The sequence below is a fragment of the Arachis hypogaea genome, chromosome 5, assembly GCF_003086295.3.
Source record: "Arachis hypogaea cultivar Tifrunner chromosome 5, arahy.Tifrunner.gnm2.J5K5, whole genome shotgun sequence".
Lineage (NCBI taxonomy): Eukaryota > Viridiplantae > Streptophyta > Magnoliopsida > Fabales > Fabaceae > Arachis > Arachis hypogaea.
This window is the reverse complement of record NC_092040.1, coordinates 115,057,196-115,077,906: the sequence shown is the minus strand read 5'-3', so window position 1 is coordinate 115,077,906 and position 20,711 is coordinate 115,057,196. Positions and strand designations below refer to the sequence as shown.

Below are 20,711 nucleotides of genomic sequence, written 5' to 3'. Positions count from 1 at the left end.
TATTGCCTCAACAAATATATTATTTGTATTTATTGCATGGTAAAATTATTTCCATAATAAAATTTGAAGAGTTTATAATCATATAATTACATATCTATAAGGTTGTCAAATGGCAATTCGATCCATTTAAACCCAATCTGTATAAATTTATGGATTAAATAGATTAGTCCGTTTAAATTTATTTTATTTATGAACTATAATTTTTTAGTTTAGACCGTTTATGATCAGTTTGATAGATTAAACAGATTAATCTATTTATCTTTTAATTTTATATTTTAAAGAATATTTTGATAAAAAAATATTACTTTTAAGTTTCAAATTTTAAACAAACAAAAATATTTTTAATTGACAAAAAATTTTTAAAATTTAGGAATCATTTTAGTCCACGAATTAGTCAAATTTTTTAAATTTTTTGAAATTTATTTTAGCCCACGAGTTAATCTATTTAATCCATTATTTTTTTCAGTTAATTAGACTGAACTCGTTTAATCTAAATTTTAAACAGATTTAATTTTAGAGTAAAGAGAATGTTTCGATGATTTTAGCCTATTTTGATGATCTAGATACTTAATACATTTTTTTTTTAACAATAACACTTTACTGAAGCACGTACAACTACGTACTTTATAATAAGGTGGATACTAAAATGAAGATTTTATAATTGTCTTCATGTAAAAATATTTTTTTTATATTTTGGATGATAGATTGAATGATTAGATTTTAATATTTAAAAAAGTGTTGTTTTTATTTAAAATGTAACTAAATAAATAAGTCACACTTTTAAACAAGAAGATGTTTTTACCATCTTCATTTGAGCAGTTGCCTTATAACAATACGACTTACAAGATGACAAAAAGAAAAATAATAATGGCAACACTAGTAAGAGCATATCACCATAACATGTAAATGCTCACCAGCCATTACAACCTTATTAATTTCAAACTTATTAGAATGCATGTAACACCAACAAATCTGAGCAAGCAAAGCATCAATTAATTCATGTAGAGCATAATTGAGCCAATTTTGCCACAAACTCAGTGATATTTTGATCAGAACTTCCTCCCTCATCAACAGAGTCCTTAGCCAAATTCCTCCACTTCAAGGCATTGTTTTTTATCTCATTCCCTTTCTCACTCTCCAAAATCTCCTTTATGCAATTTCCAATACTTTCCCTCCTAACCAAGCCTGTCTCATCAGCATCAACTCTTACTCCCATTTTCCAAACATCCTTAATATGCTTTGCATTTGTGATTTGGTCAGTCCAAAGTGGCATTGCAATTGTAGGAACTCCAAAACATATAGCCTCCAATGTTGAGTTCCAACCACAATGTGTAAGAAAACATCCAACAGCATCATGTGTTAACACTAGTAGTTGAGGACACCATGTAACTACTAAACCTTTCTCTGAATCATCAGTTTCCAAAAACCACTTTGGAATCTTAACTTGATCACAATCTCTAACAACCCACAAGAAATAACAATCACTTTCCTTCAAACCAAATGCTAGTTCCTCTGTTTGTTTCTCAGTGAGACCAGCCATGCTTCCAAAAGAGACATAAACAACTGAACCTTTGGGCTTATCATTGAGCCATTTGATGCAAGAATCTATGTTTTGGTCATAGATGCTAACACCATAATCATTGTCATGTAAAAGTCTTTTGTCCAAGTACATTGATGGCACACATGGCCCTATTGTCTTTAGTGGCCAAATCTCCTTCAACCAATTAACAACCTAAACAGAAATCATATACCAGATTTCCATCAAATAGAAAAATAAAAATCAATTTCAATCAACTTTTAAAAAATTACTTTTATTCTAAATTTTAAATCGTAATTCAAATACTAAACTTAGGGATAGTAAAACTCCAAAGACACGGGATCCATGCGAGGACTGCTCCAAATGGGGATTCGATTGTGGGGAATTTTTCTCGCGGAAATGGAGACCGGGAGACAAAATTCTCTCGAGCTAGGTGCTTGGACCCGAATGGAAATTCCCGCCCCGTCCCCGTTAATTCCCGAAATTCATAAATTGATTGAATTGTCCTTAATAGTTTATTTCTTATATATGTTTTTAGTCATTTCACACACACACATATATATATATATATGAAAATTAATAATTAGTTAAAACTATCAGATAGATGAAAAATGGGATCCCCACGAAAAATAGGACCGTATGGAGAATGAGAATGGAGAGCAATATTTCTCCGGAAAACGGAGACGGGACAGAGAGCAAATCTGAGAACGGGAATGAAAAGCAAAGAGGCATCTCCCGCGCCGCCCCCGCCCCTGTCCCCGTCCTGTCCGTTGACATCCCTAACTTAAATCTTCAAAAAAAATAAAAATTAAAAATAATTTTATAATAAAAAATTAATTAATATTAACTAACTAAAAGTTAATTTCCTATCATTATTTACCGTATAATTTTTACCATGTAATTTTCGCATTCCCTTATTGCCAAAATAAAATATTATTATTTAAGTACAACATTAGCAATTAGTTATGAACTTAGGATTATATTAGCCCAACAAATCAGTCACTCGTATAAAATACATAAATATATAATGATTAATTTCATAATATGTGCACGTATCATTTTCAGATTGGTTAATTACCTGAGACTCCAATTCATAGAAAGTGTTGGCAAGCACCCAATCTGCCTTATGAATGTTGCAAAATTGATTTCTGATGATATCAAAGTAGCCTGGATAGGATCCATAGTCATACAAGAAAGATGGCAACTCAGAAGCTGCAAGCTTAGGCAAACCTGGAATCAAATACTCTGACTCTGAAAGTGGCAACTCCAACCACTTCTTATAAACATGGAAGTATATGTTGTTAACAGCACAAGGTTGAGTAAAAAACAAAGCACCAAGTATCCCAAACTCATCTTTTGCCACATCAAGTGCCCAATACAAGAAACCGTCGCAAATAACACAATCCACAGGGTTGTTGTTACCTGCAAGCTTTTGAATAAGATTTGAGAGAGTTCTTGGACCAACCTTCCAGAAGGTTTCTTTGTAGATCTCTAGGGACTCTGCTGCTGCTAGGCCTCCATTGTCATAGCCATCAGAGATGCTCTCAACTTGAATGTTTTGAGGATGAGATGAGAGGCTCTTCAAAGTGTGGGGGGTTGTGGTGTTCCAAAAGGAAACCGTGCTTACAACTGTTATCTTCAATCCTCTTTGAATCAAACGCTTTGAGAACTCAATCATGGGGTTGATGTGGCCTTGTGCTGGGTAAGCCAACACTAAACAGTGAGCTACATGTTTGGATTCTTCTCCCATCTTCTTCAAACTTTTTTGGATGATTGAATGATTTGTTGCTAGTGTTCCTAATGTATATATATTTGGTTAGATTCTACAAATAATGAAATAGAGACTTAAAATAATTCTTAAATTTTCAATTAACACAAATAAATTTTTTATTGAAGATTTATATATATGATGAATATGTTTTGTCTTTATTCTTTAATTTAGACAATATTATTTGTTTTTTTTTTTCGCTTTTTTATGTCTCAAGACCTCGTAATTATCTTGTTTTGACTTTTTAGGGATTCTGCATTTTATTAATTTATGAAGTACAGACAATAGTCTGAATTATTTTAATTATTGTATTCGGGTGTTGAATACAATATTCATCGACACTCGTCTGCGCGCGTGTTATGTGTCGAATTGTATCTTAACAAAAATTAAAATATTTTTTTCTGGACATATTTACACACATTTAACTACCATCACGTGTCAGCGTGTCTAACCTTATTTTTAATATGTATTCTTTAAATAAATTAAAAATATATTTTAAACATTCTATATAATTAAAAATTAAAAAAATTAATTTATATTTTAATATCAATAAAATATTAAAATATCATTCTAATTTATCAAAAAAATATTTTATATTTTATGGGTTTAGGCGACATGTGCGTTTAGGACACATTATAAGCTTACTACCACCGGTGAAAAGTGTTAAATATTTTTAGTGAAAAGTGTTAAATATTTTTTATTTAATGAATGCAAAACAAATGTATTGAAAACTTTAAATTTTTTTTTATATTTTTAATGAAAACTTTCTTGTCGTGTCCCCATGTGTTATAACTTATAAGAATTTTAAATTTGCGTGTTCGCCTATTCTGTATCGTGTCGTATTTTAATGGATTTTGTTGCCTACACAAAGCGGAATTTGAATTTCCAACAATTACCTAAGTGGATGAGTGAGCTGATTACTCGACCAATCCAACTTAATTATCAAATTTCGTATTTAATAATAGAATTGACATAGCGTACTCATTAAAGTGTTTTTTGATTCGATTTTGCTAGGTAGACAATGACTTTTGTAAATAATGTGAACAATTGGCTCTAGAATTGACTCAATAAAATAAAAAAATACTCCACTCCCAAATTATCTTTTAAACCTTAACATGACGACAATCATCTGCAACATCTATCCATTGTTAACTGTGCAAGAGTAAATCGAACAAAAAGAAATAATCATCCAATTAAAAATAATAAACATAATCATCTACATATATCTATTGAATTGAACATTCGACATATTCATTATTCACATTATTTAATATGCTCATTGTCTACTTATACTTTTTCTTTTTGATTTATTCTTTACTTCTTTCTCATCGTTAAATCAAATTGATTATATCAAATAAATTATTCAATTATTAATTTGATTAATTCATACATCACATTAAATTCTAAATTGGATTGAATTTTAAGTATTTAATGATAAAGTTGACTTAGTTACTTCTTGAGAATATTTTTTATTTTATTTTGTTTTTAGATTATTAAACCAAACCAATTACAATTAATTATAGCTAATTTATTATTATATCAATTATTTGATTTGAATTATGATGATATTAGATGTGATTTAATCATCCAAAATTTTATATATAATTAGATATGATTTGATATGATGTAGTTTTATCTTGATGATATTTTTAATTTATTTGATTTAATTGATTAAAATAAATTAATTATAATCAATTATACTTGACAATTATTATTTTATTAATTATTTGATCAGTCATGCTACACATATAATTTTTTTTATTTACAAGTCTTACAAGTAGGGCCAAACCTATCAGAAGCTACACTCACCCACAAAAACGTGTTAACACGCGCATTACGTTTCCAAAGTGCTCCCTCACCATTAAGAACGACTCTTCTTCTTTTTTCTTAATGAAAATCATAACTGTCATTTTTTCTTCACATTTTTCATCATCCTCCTCTTCTTCCTTCTTCTTCTCCTTTTTCTTTGTGTTTCTCCTCCTTTTTCTTCGCGTGTTTCATCTTCATCATTGTGTTTCTCCTCCTTCTTCTTTTGATTTTGCAACATTATGTATTTTTTTCTTCTTTATTTGATTTTTTTCTCCAAAAAATAATTATGAGATATAAAATAAGAAGATGAAAAAGAACATCAGAAGATGAGGAGGAGGAAGATGAAGAGTTATGAATTATGCAAAACTTATCAGAATAAAAATACACCCAAAGATCTTCATTTTACACCAGAATATCTTCGTGTTACACCAAAATATCTTTATTTTATACCCAAATTTGCTGCAAATACAAAAATGAGTTATGTTACATGTACACTAAAATCAACTACCAAAGTCAGCCACCAGTATAAAATACATACTAAAATACAAATAATACATTGAAAATAAATTAAAGCATACATATATTTATACACAAATACATTGGTGGTTGATTTTAGTGACTGATTTTAGTGTACAGATAACATTTTTGTACAAAAAATATTTCTTCTAATGCTATATTTTTTTCTTCTTATTATTTTCCTTATTTCTTTCTTTTTTTTAGTTAAATGAATGTAAGTTCATCATCTTTCAAGTAATTTTACAGCCATTATGTGTTTCTTCTTCTTCTTTATTTGAACAAGAAAAAACTTGAGAAGGTAAAAAAAGATGAATAAGAAAAAAGAAGAAGAAGAAGACGGTGATAATGATGAAAAAAACCAGCAGAAGATGAGAAGGAGAAAGAAGAAGAGTTATGAATTATGTAGAACTTATCAGAATAAAAATACACCCAAAATTCCTTAAAATACATTCAAATATCTTCGTGTTACACTCAAATATCTTCGTTTTACACCAAAATTTGCTGCAAATACAGAAATGAGTTATGCTACGTGCACACTAAAATCAGTCACCAAAGTCAACCATCAGTATAAATTACATATTGAAATACAAATATACACATGTATTTATACACAAATACATTGATGACTGATTTTAGTAGCTGATTTTAGTAGCTGATTTTAGTGTACAAATAGCATTTTTGTACATAAAAATATTTTCTCTAATGCTGTCTTTTTTTCTTCTTCTTTTTCTTATTTCTTTCTTTCTTTTAGTTAAATGAATGTAAGTTCATCATTTTCTAAATAATTTTAGAGCATTATGTGTTTCTTTTTCTTCTTTATTTAATTTTTTATTTTTATTCTTATTAAGAGAGTTAAACAAGAAAAAACTTGAGAATGTAAAACAAAAAGGAAAAGATGAATAAGAAATAAAGAAGAAGATGGTGATGATGATGATGAAAAAAAAAAGAAGCAGCAGAAGATGAGGAAGAGGAAGAGAAAGAGCTATAAATTATGCAGAACTTATAAGAATAAAACTACAGCCAAAATTCTTTAAAATACACCCAAATATCTTCGTGTTACACCCAAATATCTTCGTTTTACACCCAAATTTGGTGCAAATACAAAAATGAGTTATACTATGTGTACACTAAAATTAGCCACTAAAGTAAGCCACTAGTATAAAATATATACTGGAATACAAATATACATTGAAAATAAATTAAATCACACATGTATTTATACAAAAATACATTGGTGTCTGATTTTAGTAGCTGATTTTAGTGTACAAATAGCATTTTTGTATAGAAAAATATTTCCTCTAATGCTACATTTTTTTTTCTGAATTGAACCACACCTCAACCACTTGATTGGGTTCAAAACAATAAAAGAAGGAGAAGACTTGTATGAGAAAAATGCTTGTATGTAGAAAACAAACTGCTCATCAATACCATAGAGGGGCTGCAAAAATACACAAAAAATACACAATATTAAACACAAGTATAAACTATAGAATGCAAATAGAACTATAAAACCATCATAAAAATAACAAAAATCATATTCATGAATTATCATTAAACAGAAACTAAAACAATTCAACTAAAAGAATAAGACAATTTACTCTCAGTGAGATGAAAAGTCATAAACTTTAAATACACCCAAACTTTCCTAAAATACACTTAAATATTCCTGATTTACACCCGAACGTCTAATATAAAATACAGAAAATTCATCAGAACTAGTACATTAGATTCAATTCAAATAAGGAATAATAAACAGCAAATTTCACAGACAAGGTTCACGCATTATTCAACTACACAATTATAAACTACTAACTGGATTCACATTCAAATTCAATTATTAACTGAAATTAAATCACACCTCAGGAACTTCATTGGATTTGAATTCAAAATCCCCTTCGCTCTGATTCAGCTGATAATCTAAAGTTGAATCATCCATTATCTTCAAAACGATTTCAGAGTTTAATTTCAAAAATAATGGAAAACGAGAAAACGAAGAAAGAGAATAAAGAGAGAAACTTACGTAAACGGCAAAGGAAAAGGGAGAGAAAAACGCACGAAAGAGATCGAATAGAAAAGACAAGAAAATGCAGAAGGAATTCAAAAAAGAAAACGAAATCCTTTCGAAAAAGGAAATTATATATTTGCGCGTTGATTGATTGAAAAATCTGTTAAGGAGACGCGTGACACATACATGCTATAAGAAGCGCGTTTTAAGGATTAGGAATTTTCAGAACTTGTATAACTTGTATAATAAAAAAGGTTGTTTGTGGAGATTAATCCTTATTTGATTGGAGGTGCAATTAATGACATCTTATGTAACATTTTTTAGATATTTTCCAATTTCTTTGTATTGATTCATCTAACCTAATTAATTTTTTAGTTGTTTATGGTATCTTTTAGTTTGACATATTAAAAACTAATTTGTTGTATATTTAAACTTAAAAAAATAAAAAAAAAAACACGATTTCGATTCAAAAGTAACCGTAATTTTGCTTTCACTTTCATTTACAGTAAAAAAAATCATAAAATCTTTTTCTTTTTCTTACTAACCATATCCCACATTCCCTTACTCAAAAGTCATCTACGTCGCAACCATTATCTATCACTCAGAATTGTCTGCGTCGCCTACCACCGTCCATTGAGTGTCTTTTTTTATTTTCTTTTTAGAGGAATCTGAATTCAAATTATAATGAGAAATATCTAAAACTAAATAAAAAGAGGTATCCAAAATTTAAATATATATATATATAATTAAATAAAAATATACATTTAAAATTATTGTAAAAAAAAATACTCAAAATCTACCCAAAAAAAAATCCAAAAATATAACAACAAAAACTATTCAAAATCTAACAAAAAAGATAAATCTAAAATTATTTTAAAAAATCTAAAATTATTTAAAAAATATCTTAAAACTAAAAAAAAATATCTAACACTATTTAAAAAATTATCTAAAACCTAAAGAAAAAAATATCTAAAACTTAAAAAGAATAAAACATACAAAACTAGTAAAAAGTAAACACTAACGGTGTTGGGATAAAGTAGACGAGCTGGCGAAGAGAATGATGAGTAACAACCGACAATGAATGCTAAAATTATTGAAATGTTAAATAAAATAAATTCTCCTATTTTTATTTATTTATTTTACCAAATATTTTCGATATTTATATATATAAAAAAATTTTATTATTTAATTAAACATGCATACCGCGGGGAACATGCTATGGTTAATTTATTAGGCCCTTGGATGGTAGTAGAGCATGTAAGATGGAATGAAAAAGTAAATGCGTAGGATTTGATTATGCGATGCCATTTGTGAGGCTCGAGTTAAAGATATTAAAAATAGAAAATTTTAATTAAAAACTAATTTTAAATTTTTATTTATTAAATATATTTATAATAAATTAAAAGAGTTAAAATTTATATTTTAATTATCTTAATTATTCAATATTTTAAGGCTCTTTTTAATTATATTTATTTATTAAGAATTTTTTGTGTCTAAACATTAAAAAAAGTAAAGAAAGAGAAAGAAAAAAGACAATACAAAGAAAACCAACAAATATTCTTCCTTTTTTTTTCGTTTACAAGGGGGCTTAGAGCCCCAACCAACAAATATTCTTCCGAAGCCGCCAAACAATAATTGGGCCACCGTCCTGAGGATATATGGGCTGGCCTGGCAATGTATCTACCCGTGACCATGAAAAAAAAACAGTCGCCCACTAATGAACTGAGAAAAAAAAGAAAAAAAAAACATTGCTAGCTGAAGATTGAAAACTATGATATATTAGATTCTTTTCTGATCTCTGGTGGATTTGGCGTTCGAGGAATAACGAGATCTTTTATCCTCACGACCATTGGACCACAGACAAGGTGATTGGTATGGCTTTGTCCTTGGAAAAGGAGCTCCGAAATATTTTTGAGTTGCAACGACTGTCTATCCCCTCAACCATTAGTGGCTCTTGGATTCCCCCTCAGTGGGTACCTTTAAGATTAATTGTGATGCTAGCTATCCTGGTAGTGGTGCTCGAGTTGGTTTTGCTTGTGTTAGCAGAGATTGGAAGGGAAGGTGACAACGAGGCTGTCTGGGAATAATTGAGAGTCGTAGCATTTTGCAAGGAGAGTTGTTTGCTATTTGGAAAGACTTTCTTTTAGCATGAAACTCGGGACAAAGAGACATTATATGTGAGACAAATTGTGTGGAGGCTTTTACTATTGTCAATAATTCACAAGATTGCTCTGGGTTTATTGATCCTTTGGTGTTAAAAATTCGAGATATCATGTCTTGGAAATGGCGTGCTGATCTTCGGTTGACCTTGAAAGATACAAATACAGTAGCAGACATCATGACAAAGACCGCAACGAAGACCCTTTCTCCCCAAGTGGAGCTTCCGTTGCCTTGAAAAGAATTTGAGAGTAGCGGGACTGTCTTTCTTAAATAGTTTCTTATTTTTTTTCTCGTTCTTAGTTTTTGTTTATTTCTTTTAAGTCACAAAAAAAAACTATGATGAGCAGTGCGCATCACTGGAGACAAAACATAAACATTCCTATGAGTGTGTGCATGACACAAAGAAACAAGAACATAAGAATAAATCTCCACGTGAACATACGTGGAATATTCCATCTTTTATCATGTCTATATATTTAGGTTGAAACGTAAATCCAAACATAAAAATATTTTAAAAGCCACCGAATATATATGGATACATATATATAACTAGAGTCGCTATGTTGACTACTTGACTATGCTAGCTGAGAAAAAAAAACCCTTACTTTTTTTCTATTTTTTGTCAAATAACGTGTTGTTGAATGTTGATGACACTGATCGTATTCGTTCGTGGACTAAAGCTTGGTTCTGGTCGTTCTCATGAATATGCATTTACTGCACTCAAGAATTTTTTTTTTTGGTAGTATATGTTTGACTCTGAAAAGAAATTGGCACTGATCATGAACTATTTAATAAATTGAAAATTATAATAAGATAAATATGATGATGTATTGTTTTTTAAGGTATGAGTTTCTGCGCTCATCGTGGCTGCAAGAGAACCATATACCGTGGTGGATATATATGAGTATAATTCTATGTAAATATATCTATGATATCTCAAATCTCATATTGTTTCAATGGCGCACTTAAGACTTGAGGTCCCCTCAACAGGGCCACCCAACCATATATATATAGGGCCCGTATGGAAATTTAGAAGTAATTTTTTTTAACTTTTGATTTATGAAAAGTAGTAGTATTAATGTATAATTTTTAAAATCAAATTGTAATTTTCTAAGAAATTATTTAAGAGTTTATAGAGAAATTACAAAAAATGACTTCTCTTATAATATTTTTATTTTTTATCACATTTCTATAAAATAAGCACTTTTAGAGTTAAAAATTTAAACACAAAATAACTTATTTATAAATTACTTTTAATAAAATTATTTATTATTTAAATTATTTTATCAAAAAGAACTTAAAAGAACTTAATTAAATTGGTTATCCTAACTCGGCCATAGTTTGTTATCAACTACACTACTGTTTCTTAGAACAATTTTATCCAGACAAAGTGCATGAAAATTAAAAAATGGCATTTCCCTAATACAGTTGGTCTTAATTAATTGATGAGTTATCTTATTTCAACATTTAGTTAAGGATTCAAATTCTAACATTTTGTATAGAAGTTTCTTTTAGATATATGTCTATTCGAAAAGTTTTCATTGCAAAAAAAGTTTTAGTAGAGGTAGATAGAATAGAGAATAAAATATATAAAATAGACTATAAGATATGGTTGGTTTATGTTTTTTTATGTTATTATTTGATGGCATTAAATTTGTTTTTAATTATACCACTATGTTTCATGGAGAAATAACTATTATCAGTTATTTTATATTCTGAGAATTTTTGGTAGATAGTATATATTATATGTTATAAAGTATCTTCCTAGGAATAAGCTAAGCTTTATTTTATTCATTAAAAAAAAAACCTTGTAATAGAGAACACCTTTTAGCTCGCTTAAAGGGATTGGAACGGAAAATAAAAAATAAAAAAATAAAACGAAGACAGACTGGTAAAATATTATATTATAAAGCATGTATATAATATGATAATATCAAAAATTAAGAAGTACTTAAGATATTAAGAATATACAGATATACTAAGAGAAATAGAAAAAAAAAAAAAAGATAAGTTAGCACATACATTGTGACTTTTTCTTTGATATGGAGGGGACAAGATTTAACTTAAAGTCTGTCTTACTACACAATATTGGTAAAAGGTTTCTACATCAGCAACATGATCAATCACTCATTAATTAAGATGATAATTGAAGTAATAAGGGAAAGAAAATTCTGGGGTAGCAGCATACTTTAGATGTTGCACCTTTCCTTCAAACAAATTAAAATTACACATAAATACAGATGCAAACTATCACTCACTCTCTTTGTTCCCACCACAAAAACTAAAAGCCTAAAAGCACACACTATATAGTACTATACCCTTCACAGCTTTAGTTATTAGTACTATACCCTTCACAATTACAAAGAAAAAAGCACCTAAGATCAGAGAAGAGAAAAGAAAGATGATGTTGTCAGGTGAAAATGGTGGTGCAAGAAGCAAAGATTTTGCAGTCCAAGTGTTCACAGGAAGATGGTTCATGGTTTTCTCATCATTCATGATCATGTCGGTTTCAGGAGCAAGCTACATGTTCAGCCTCTACTCCAGAGAAATCAAATCATCATTGGGATATGACCAATCTACTCTGAATCTCTTAAGCTTTTTCAAGGACTTAGGCTCCAACATAGGCATTCTCTCTGGCCTAATCAATGAAATCACACCTCCTTATGTTGTCTTAACAATTGGTGGTGTCCTCAATTTCTTTGGATACTTCATTGTATGGCTTGCTGTCAGCAAAAAGATTGCAAAGCCACAGGTTTGGACCATGTGTTTGTACATTTTCATTGGAGCAAATTCACATTGTTCAACAAACACTGGTGCACTTGTCACAAGTGTTAAGAATTTCCCTGGTGTTAGAGGTATTGTTATAGGCCTTCTAAGTGGCTACCTTGGTTTGAGTGCTGCAATTATCACTCAATTGTACTATGCTTTCTATGGAAGTGACACAAAATCTCTTCTTTTACTCATGGCATGGCTACCAACTGCTACAGCTTTTCTTTTTCTACCATTCATTAGGCACCATAAGGGTATTCAACAGAAGAATGATTCCAAGGCTTTCTATAACTTCCTTTACATGTCACTAGTCCTTGCAGTGTTCCTCATGATTGTAATCATAGTTGAAAAATGTTTCTCTTTCACTCAGAGTGAATATTATGCTACCACCACTGTGATGCTTCTCTTGCTTGTTTTTCTTCCACTTGGTGTTGTTGTTCAGGAAGAACACAGAATTTGGAAGGCCAAAAAACACCAACAACAATTGAATTGTGAAGATCTTCCAAATCCAAAGCCTTTGAATATCATAACTACAGAGAAGCCTAAAGAAGTGACCAAGCCTGCACAACCATCATCATCAGGGTCTTGTTGGAAAGACATGTTCAAGGCACCAAACAGAGGTGAAGATCACACAATACTTCAAGCAATTTTCAATCTTGACATGCTGATTTTGTTCTTTGCTACTATATGTGGTCTAGGTGGCAACCTCACAGTTGTGAATAACTTGAGTCAAATTGGAACATCATTAGGATATTCCCCACATAGCATAACAACATTTGTTTCCCTTATGGCAATTTGGATCTACCTAGGTAAAATTGTGCAAGGTGTGGTCTCAGAATTTGTCATAACAAAATTCAAGATCCCTAGGCCTTTCATGTTAACATCAATACTTTTGTTGTCTTGTGTTGGTCACCTCTTAATTGCATTTAATGTCCCAAATGGTCTCTATGTAGCATCTATTGTTATTGGGTTCTGCTTTGGTGCAAATTGGCCAATACTTTTCTCAATAATTTCTGAACTTTTTGGACTTAAATATTACTCAACATTGTATAATGTTGGGTCAATAGTAAGTCCAATTGGGTCATATTTGCTTAGTGTGAGGGTTGCTGGGCACTTTTATGACAAAGAAGGTCTAAGGCAAATGGCAGCAATGGGACTAAAGAGAAATCCAAATGAAGAGTTGAATTGCAATGGTGCTGAATGTTACAAGTTAGCATTCATTATAATCACTGCTGTGTGTTTATTTGGAGCACTTGTGTCACTGATTTTGGTGTATAGGACTAGGGAGTTATACAAAGGTGACTTATATAAGAAGTTTAGAGAAGAAGATTCATCTACTATCAATACTGCTGAAACTGAAATGCCCATGTCTCAAAACAAGATTGTTGTAGAACCTGCTGCAAATTGAGGATGGATCTGTGATCTTTGGTAAGAATATTGAATAAAATGAATTTCAGATTGATAGCTATAAGCTATTCTAGGATATATATGTTCATGTTTCTATAATGTTACGAGTCTTTGATTTCATCTAAGCAAATTATTTTATATGATTGGAATGATTGGAAGTTCTTGTAAGCTGTAATGTTACAAGTCTATGATTTCATCTAAGTAAATTTTACATACTAGTTTCTAACATATATAATTTCTATATGATTTTTGTATTTAGTGCATGTTTGTTAAAAGAAAAATGTTAGGACTAGTATTTTTTATTAATGTTAGCTAATATTTTAAGTTAATACTTTATTTTTACACTATTAATATTTAAGATTTAGTATAAAAATATTTTTGTTGGTAAAAAAAATAAATTTTGTTAATCATATAGTATGTGCTCGACCAAATTTTTCTTTTACATTTTCTTTTTGTAAAGTTACGTCAATCAACAACTCAATAAATTTCAGCGTGTCCATTAAACGCATTTTTTTATGTTATAAATTGTAATGATGCTGCGTGTACAAAAAATATCAACTACTTATATATATATATATATATATATATATATATATATATATATATTTATTGTGTTTAAACAAGGAAAGAAACAAAGCAAAAACTATCATAAATCCGAGCGGATGATTTGTTGGAAATCAACACAAGGCTCAAACCAAATAACATGATTAGAGTTACTCTTGGCCCCATATTTAGCCATTCAATCCGCAGCTCTATTTGCTTCTCGGGACACCCATTCAACGTGAACAAGCCAAGGACGAGATAAAAGCTCCTGAATCTTGTGAACCAAATCTGTTACTTCAGATGAATACCCACTTGTAAGCTCATGCATAATGGGCAGAATGTCAAGGCAATCCGTTTCACATATAATATCCCTCAAACCGCAATCCCAAGCTAAAACCAGCCCCCTCCAAGTATCAAATAATTCACATCTGATTATAGACCAAGAAGGAATACTTCTAGAGCAGCCTGAGATCCAATCTCCCTTAGAATCTCTAATAATACATCCAAATCCCGCTAAATTTGAATCTATATATAAGCTTGTATCACAATTAACTTTAAAATTATTGCCTACATGTGGTTCCCAACACAGAATTTCGGAAAAACCTAAAACTATCAACTACTTATATAAAATATATATTAAAATTAGCTAAATTATATATATTTATATACAATATGATAATTAATTTTTAGTATATTGATAATATTTTAGTATTAATTATTTCCACAAAAATTTTTCAAAAGTATGACTTTTTTTTTATATTGAAACGGGATGATCATATGACTTATTCAATGAAAATATGAAACTTTAACTGTTCGATTCATTCTTCTGGCCCACCTCTTTCTCTTTTTTTCAAGAAAACATTTCTTTATCGTCATAAATACCAATAATCAAGTGTTTTGTGTGTTTGGACATCTTAAACTAAGTTACTATTGTCTATTGGTATCATTGAGAAGAGAAAAACAGGATGGGCCTCGTAAGCCCAACATCAAGTAGAGATTAATCGATGAAAAATCTTATACCAAACCAGGTTATATCCATGATTATGGAATATTGGAATGCTTATATTTTATACACAGGTTTAGACTTTAGAGTAGTAGAGTGTAAAATCCTCTATTATCACAAATATAAAATTACTATATTAGACATGCATATGAGACAATTACCAATGATATTTTATTCTTAAACTGTCGAGTCACATGAAAGTACACAATTCAAGATTTCAATGTCAATAGCGGTGACATGATAAGGGAAAATTTGGGAACAGAGAAAACAAAAATATAGAATATATATATAGAAAGGTCTTGTGAGGACAAGTGGCCAACCATAATTAGAAAGAAAACACGTATGGTCCTATATGATCGGTTAAGAGCTTAAGGCATCAATTTACAACAATGGCCTTGAGTTAAGAATTAGCTTCTCAAATTCAGGATCAAATCATGCCTCAATAGTCAATAGTAATTGTCATATTGAGGGGGTATGAGTCATAATGAGTATCTATCTATCTTATTGTCTTTTCCTTTATTTGTATATTCCGGAAAGGCACCTTGTCTTATTTCAATTTGAGGAGAAATTAAAGTATATCTTATACGTTATTATTATGCCTACCCACCAGCAAATATAATTTGCATCTTTAGACTTTTGTACGTTAGAACTAAAAAGCAGTTCATTTGGTGTAACAATTAACAACAGTCCTTTTCTACAGCTCTCAATAATCCAAACTCACTTTTAGTTCATTTCTCACAATTATTGGATTACAACATACACTTGTTTTTCGCATTATTAAAAACAAAAATATTATTTATACATCAAAATCAGTTTTAAAATCAGCTACCAATATATTTATGATAAAAATTCAAGTGCAGTTAACTTTATGTAAAATTGATAACTGAGATTCATTAGATAAAAATTTAATAAAATTATTCAAATCATTTAATAGTTCTCAGTTATCAATTTTACGTAAAGTTAATTGCACCTAAATTTTTACCTATATTTATATATAAATACATGTGTGATTTAATATATTTTTAATATATATTTATATTTTATTATATATTTTATACTGATAATTAATTTTAGTGGCTAATTTTAATATACATATAATATAACTTTATTAAAAATATTAATAATAATTAATTAATAATTATAAATTATAAAATATGCGAATTCTTTATTACTAACACTACTCCTCCTCCAAATCCAACCATGGCAGAAGAAGCAGCACCAATACGATTTGGGATACTTGGGTGTGCTGAGGTCGCAAGGAAGGTGTCAAGGGCCATAACTCTCTCCCCCAACGCCACCCTCTACGCCGTCGGAAGCCGCTCTCTTGACAAGGCCACCAAGTTCGCTGCCTCCAACGGCTTCCCACCCCATGCTAAGGTCTTAACTCTTAATATGTCTACATATATATATATCCACATAAAAACAATTTTAATAAGCTTAAAATATTTCATTAATCGTTGTAATAATAATTAATAAATATTAAATAAAATAAATTCTAATTCTTTTTTATTAATCAGATACCCACTCTATGATATAAACTATAGTAACAAATATATTAATTTAGAATTTGTTTGAGATTATTACAATTAATTAATGATGATGACTTTAATTTTTGAAACATGTTGTGGCATAAAAGGTTTATGGATCATACGAAGGTGTTATAGAAGACCCTGAAGTTGATGCTGTGTACGTGCCACTTCCAACAAGCTTGCACGTGCAGTGGGCTGTGCTTGCTGCTCAGAAGAAGAAGCACTTGCTGCTTGAGAAGCCTGTGGCTCTCAACGTTCATGATCTTCACAAGATTTTGGAGGCGTGTGAATCCAACGGTTTGCAATACATGGATGCTACCATGTGGATGCACCACCCTAGGACCACTCAAATGTTTCACTTCCTCTCAGATCCTCAACAGTTTGGACGCCTTCAATCGGTATATATGATCATTATTATTCATAAATATATAACATTAATTTCCTGGGACGATACATAGTTTTTATTGATTATTGATAATCATATCGCACCATTAGTACTTTTTTCTCTCTCTCTCTCTCTCTTTTTTTTTTTCATTTTACATCTATAAAGAAAAAGATGAAAGCAGCTCATCACTGCATAATACTATAATACAGTATTATGAAATAACATAAATATTTGGATTTAGTTAAAAAGAATTTGATTTGCATATACTGTAATTAACGAGTGCATATTATATTACGTATTGTCGGTAACAATTATTATTATTATTATTATTATTGGATCGAATTACCTTATTCATCAATTTAATTTGTTTAATAGAAAACTGATTATCTGATTTATCCAATTTAGTATAAAAGCCTAAAGAATTGGTTGGTTTTTTATTTAAATTTTAAGTTGACAAAAATCAATTTTTTTTTAAATTTTATAAAAGTATTTATACAAAAATATATTACTTTATTATATACAATATTAAATCTTTAAATTTTTTAACTTCTAACTCTTTAGGTTTATACAAAATATGGTAAGATACTAATATGTCCCATCTTGGTACGATGCATACTAAGATATTTGAAGGAGTCTTTTAAACTTTACCAATTATACAATTTTTTTTTTATCATTTGTTTGTAACACATCAACAAATTAATAACAGGTACATGCAACTTCTACCTATGCTGTTACTCCTTATTTTCTAGAGAATGATATTCGTGTGAAGCCAGAACTTGATGCTCTTGGAGCACTTGGTGACACTGGTTGGTATTGTGTGAGAGCAATTTTATGGGCTTCAAATTATGAGTTACCTAAATCAGCAAGAGCATTGCACAAACCCACATACAATGATGCCGGTGTCATTCTAGCTTGTGCTGCTTCTCTATCTTGGGAAGATGACAAAGTAGCAACATTCTATTGTTCCTTTTTTACGAATGTGTCTATGGATATTATTGTAATGGGGACAAAAGGGTCATTGCGCGTTCATGATTATATTATCCCTAATCAAGAGAAAGAGGCCAGGTTTTCAACAAGCTCAAACTCTAATTGGCTGGAACTTTCTTTAGGTTGGGCTCCAAATCCAAGTGATCATGTAGTTTACAATGATCTCCCTCAAGAGGTACATATGGTGAAGGAATTTGCACGCTTGGTAGGGGCAATTAAGTACAATAACTCAAAACCGGAGGACACGTGGCCAATAATTAGTAGGAAAACACAATTGGTGATAGATGCTGTGAAGACTTCAATTGACAATGGCCTTGAGCCTGTTGAAATTAAGGGTTAACTTTAGTTAATTTATTTGATTGAAGTGGTGGTGTCGTATATTAGATAAGTTAATTAATGTCTCAATAATTATGTTGTTAACTTTTCAATTTCATCAGGGGTTTTGTTCTTAGCCGTCTGGCACTATATTCAGCTACGTGGCAATATCATCACAGTTATGTTGTTGACCTTTCTATGTGAAAATAATGATGTATGTTGACTTGTTTTGGTTTTTTGTTCTTCCTGTAAAAAGAATTTCTAGCTATTATGGAATAATGATCATAGATAATATATATGAAAAATCTTGCATGAGTGAATTTTTTCAGTTAATTTTAAATTTGAGATTGAATCGAAATATTCAGTGAATATATTTTATATTTATGAGAGAAAATATTTGTTTTGAGACGTACTTAAAACAAATTATAAGATATTTTGGGCTTAAGAATAACAGGTTAAAGTGATTTGTGGCAAAACGAGTTGGATTTTTCGACGAATAGGTTCGTTACAAAAGAGGTGTATTTAGCAAATACGTTGAAGAGGAGAGAAGTCTGTTGAACTTTTTGAAAATTTTACTTTAATGTTTGGCAATTTTGTGAACGCATAATTGATTCTGTTACTGAACGTACGTTCAGGAGAAGTTAAAATTTGTAGCTTCTACATTTTACATTTATGGTTACTATTATTACCCTTAGAATATTAGGTAAAAACTTTATTTCTTTTATCAACTCTACCCATCATTTTCTTCTACAAAAATGATACCAATAACTATTAACTTCACAGTAATTCTTTGTAGTTCTTATTACCTTTTCACAATTTTTTGTTCTAATTTTTTTCATCAAAATCATTTAGATTTATTTTAATCACTAGCAAATTGAATATTTTAATTTTTTTATTATTTTTAGTACACATTTTTATATTTCAATTTTTATAATTTTTATTGTATTTTTATTTATATTTTTTATTTATATGGTAAATATTTTTATATTATTTGTGTAGTATGTTTTTATATGAGTTTTTTTATTATTTATTATATTATTTTTTATATGTATATTTTTTATGAATTTTTTTTTTAATTTTTGTTTGGCTTTGTTCATATAATTTTTTATTTATTTTATTGTATTTTTTTATTCATATGACAAATATTGTTGACTTTTTTATTTTTTATAGTGTTCTAATTTTTCAGGTATTTTATTAATTTTTATGATATTATTATTATTTTTTCTTTCATATGAATTTTTCTTTTTTCTATCCTTTACTGCATTGTATTTATGTTGTGTATAAAATTTTTTATTCATATGAATTTTATTTAATTTTTTTTGTTCATATGATATATGTTGTTGGTTTTATGAAATTTTTATTATAATTTTTTCTATTCTTTGATGTACTCTAATTTTGTTTTGTATTAATTTTTTTTATTCTGACTTTGTACAATTTGTAATTGTAATTATTAAATACTACATTTATTATCAAAAATTTGTATAATATAAATTATGATCCTATAAAAAAAGGATAAAATAAATAAAAAATTAATTATATCTAACAATAGAGCCATAAATAATGAAAATTTATAATCCAAAATAATACTAAATTAAAGAATATTGACAATACTAGAAAATTATAGAATATTTTTTTGTCTGATATTATAAAATTTATAGTACTCTCTTTTAAATTTTTATTTTTTTATTGTATTTATATGATATATATTTTTTATATTATTTTTGATAGTGTTCTGATTTTGCATGTATATAAAAAAATTATTTAAATTGATGTCTTTTTTAATAATTTTTCATCTAAAAGTGATTTTGAGTATTATAATTCAAACAACGTTTATTTTACTATAATCAATTTTGATATAAAGATTGCCAAACATAAATTACGTTAATCCAAACTTACTTTTCATCAAAATCAATTTTACAAAATCAATTTTATAATCCAAGCACACACAAGATGGGTCGGACTAGAATTTAGAGTCCGT

The 20,711-nt window shown here is 29.1% G+C and overlaps 3 protein-coding genes across 3 annotated transcripts; 2 read left to right on the top strand and 1 right to left on the bottom strand.

The window, feature by feature from the left end:
- Positions 1 to 778: 778 nt before the first annotated feature.
- LOC112803055 (UDP-glycosyltransferase 74F2) lies at positions 779 to 3,408 on the bottom strand. The gene is made up of 2 exons (XM_025846510.3): positions 2,616 to 3,408; positions 779 to 1,732 (listed from the first exon to the last, which is right to left on the bottom strand). The coding sequence occupies exons 1-2, from the start codon at positions 3,285 to 3,287 to the stop codon at positions 998 to 1,000; spliced, it is 1,407 nt and encodes a 468-aa protein (XP_025702295.1). The 5' UTR covers positions 3,288 to 3,408; the 3' UTR covers positions 779 to 997.
- Positions 3,409 to 11,898: 8,490 nt separating this feature from the next.
- LOC112803054 (protein NUCLEAR FUSION DEFECTIVE 4) lies at positions 11,899 to 14,201 on the top strand. The gene has a single exon (XM_025846509.3). It carries the CDS (start codon positions 12,197 to 12,199, stop codon positions 13,970 to 13,972), a length of 1,776 nt encoding a protein of 591 aa, XP_025702294.1. The 5' UTR covers positions 11,899 to 12,196; the 3' UTR covers positions 13,973 to 14,201.
- Positions 14,202 to 16,254: 2,053 nt separating this feature from the next.
- On the top strand, positions 16,255 to 18,971 carry LOC112803053 (uncharacterized oxidoreductase At4g09670). The gene is made up of 3 exons (XM_025846508.2): positions 16,255 to 16,894; positions 17,154 to 17,444; positions 18,138 to 18,971. Exons 1-3 carry the CDS (start codon positions 16,718 to 16,720, stop codon positions 18,756 to 18,758), a joined length of 1,089 nt encoding a protein of 362 aa, XP_025702293.1. The 5' UTR covers positions 16,255 to 16,717; the 3' UTR covers positions 18,759 to 18,971.
- Positions 18,972 to 20,711: the final 1,740 nt, after the last annotated feature.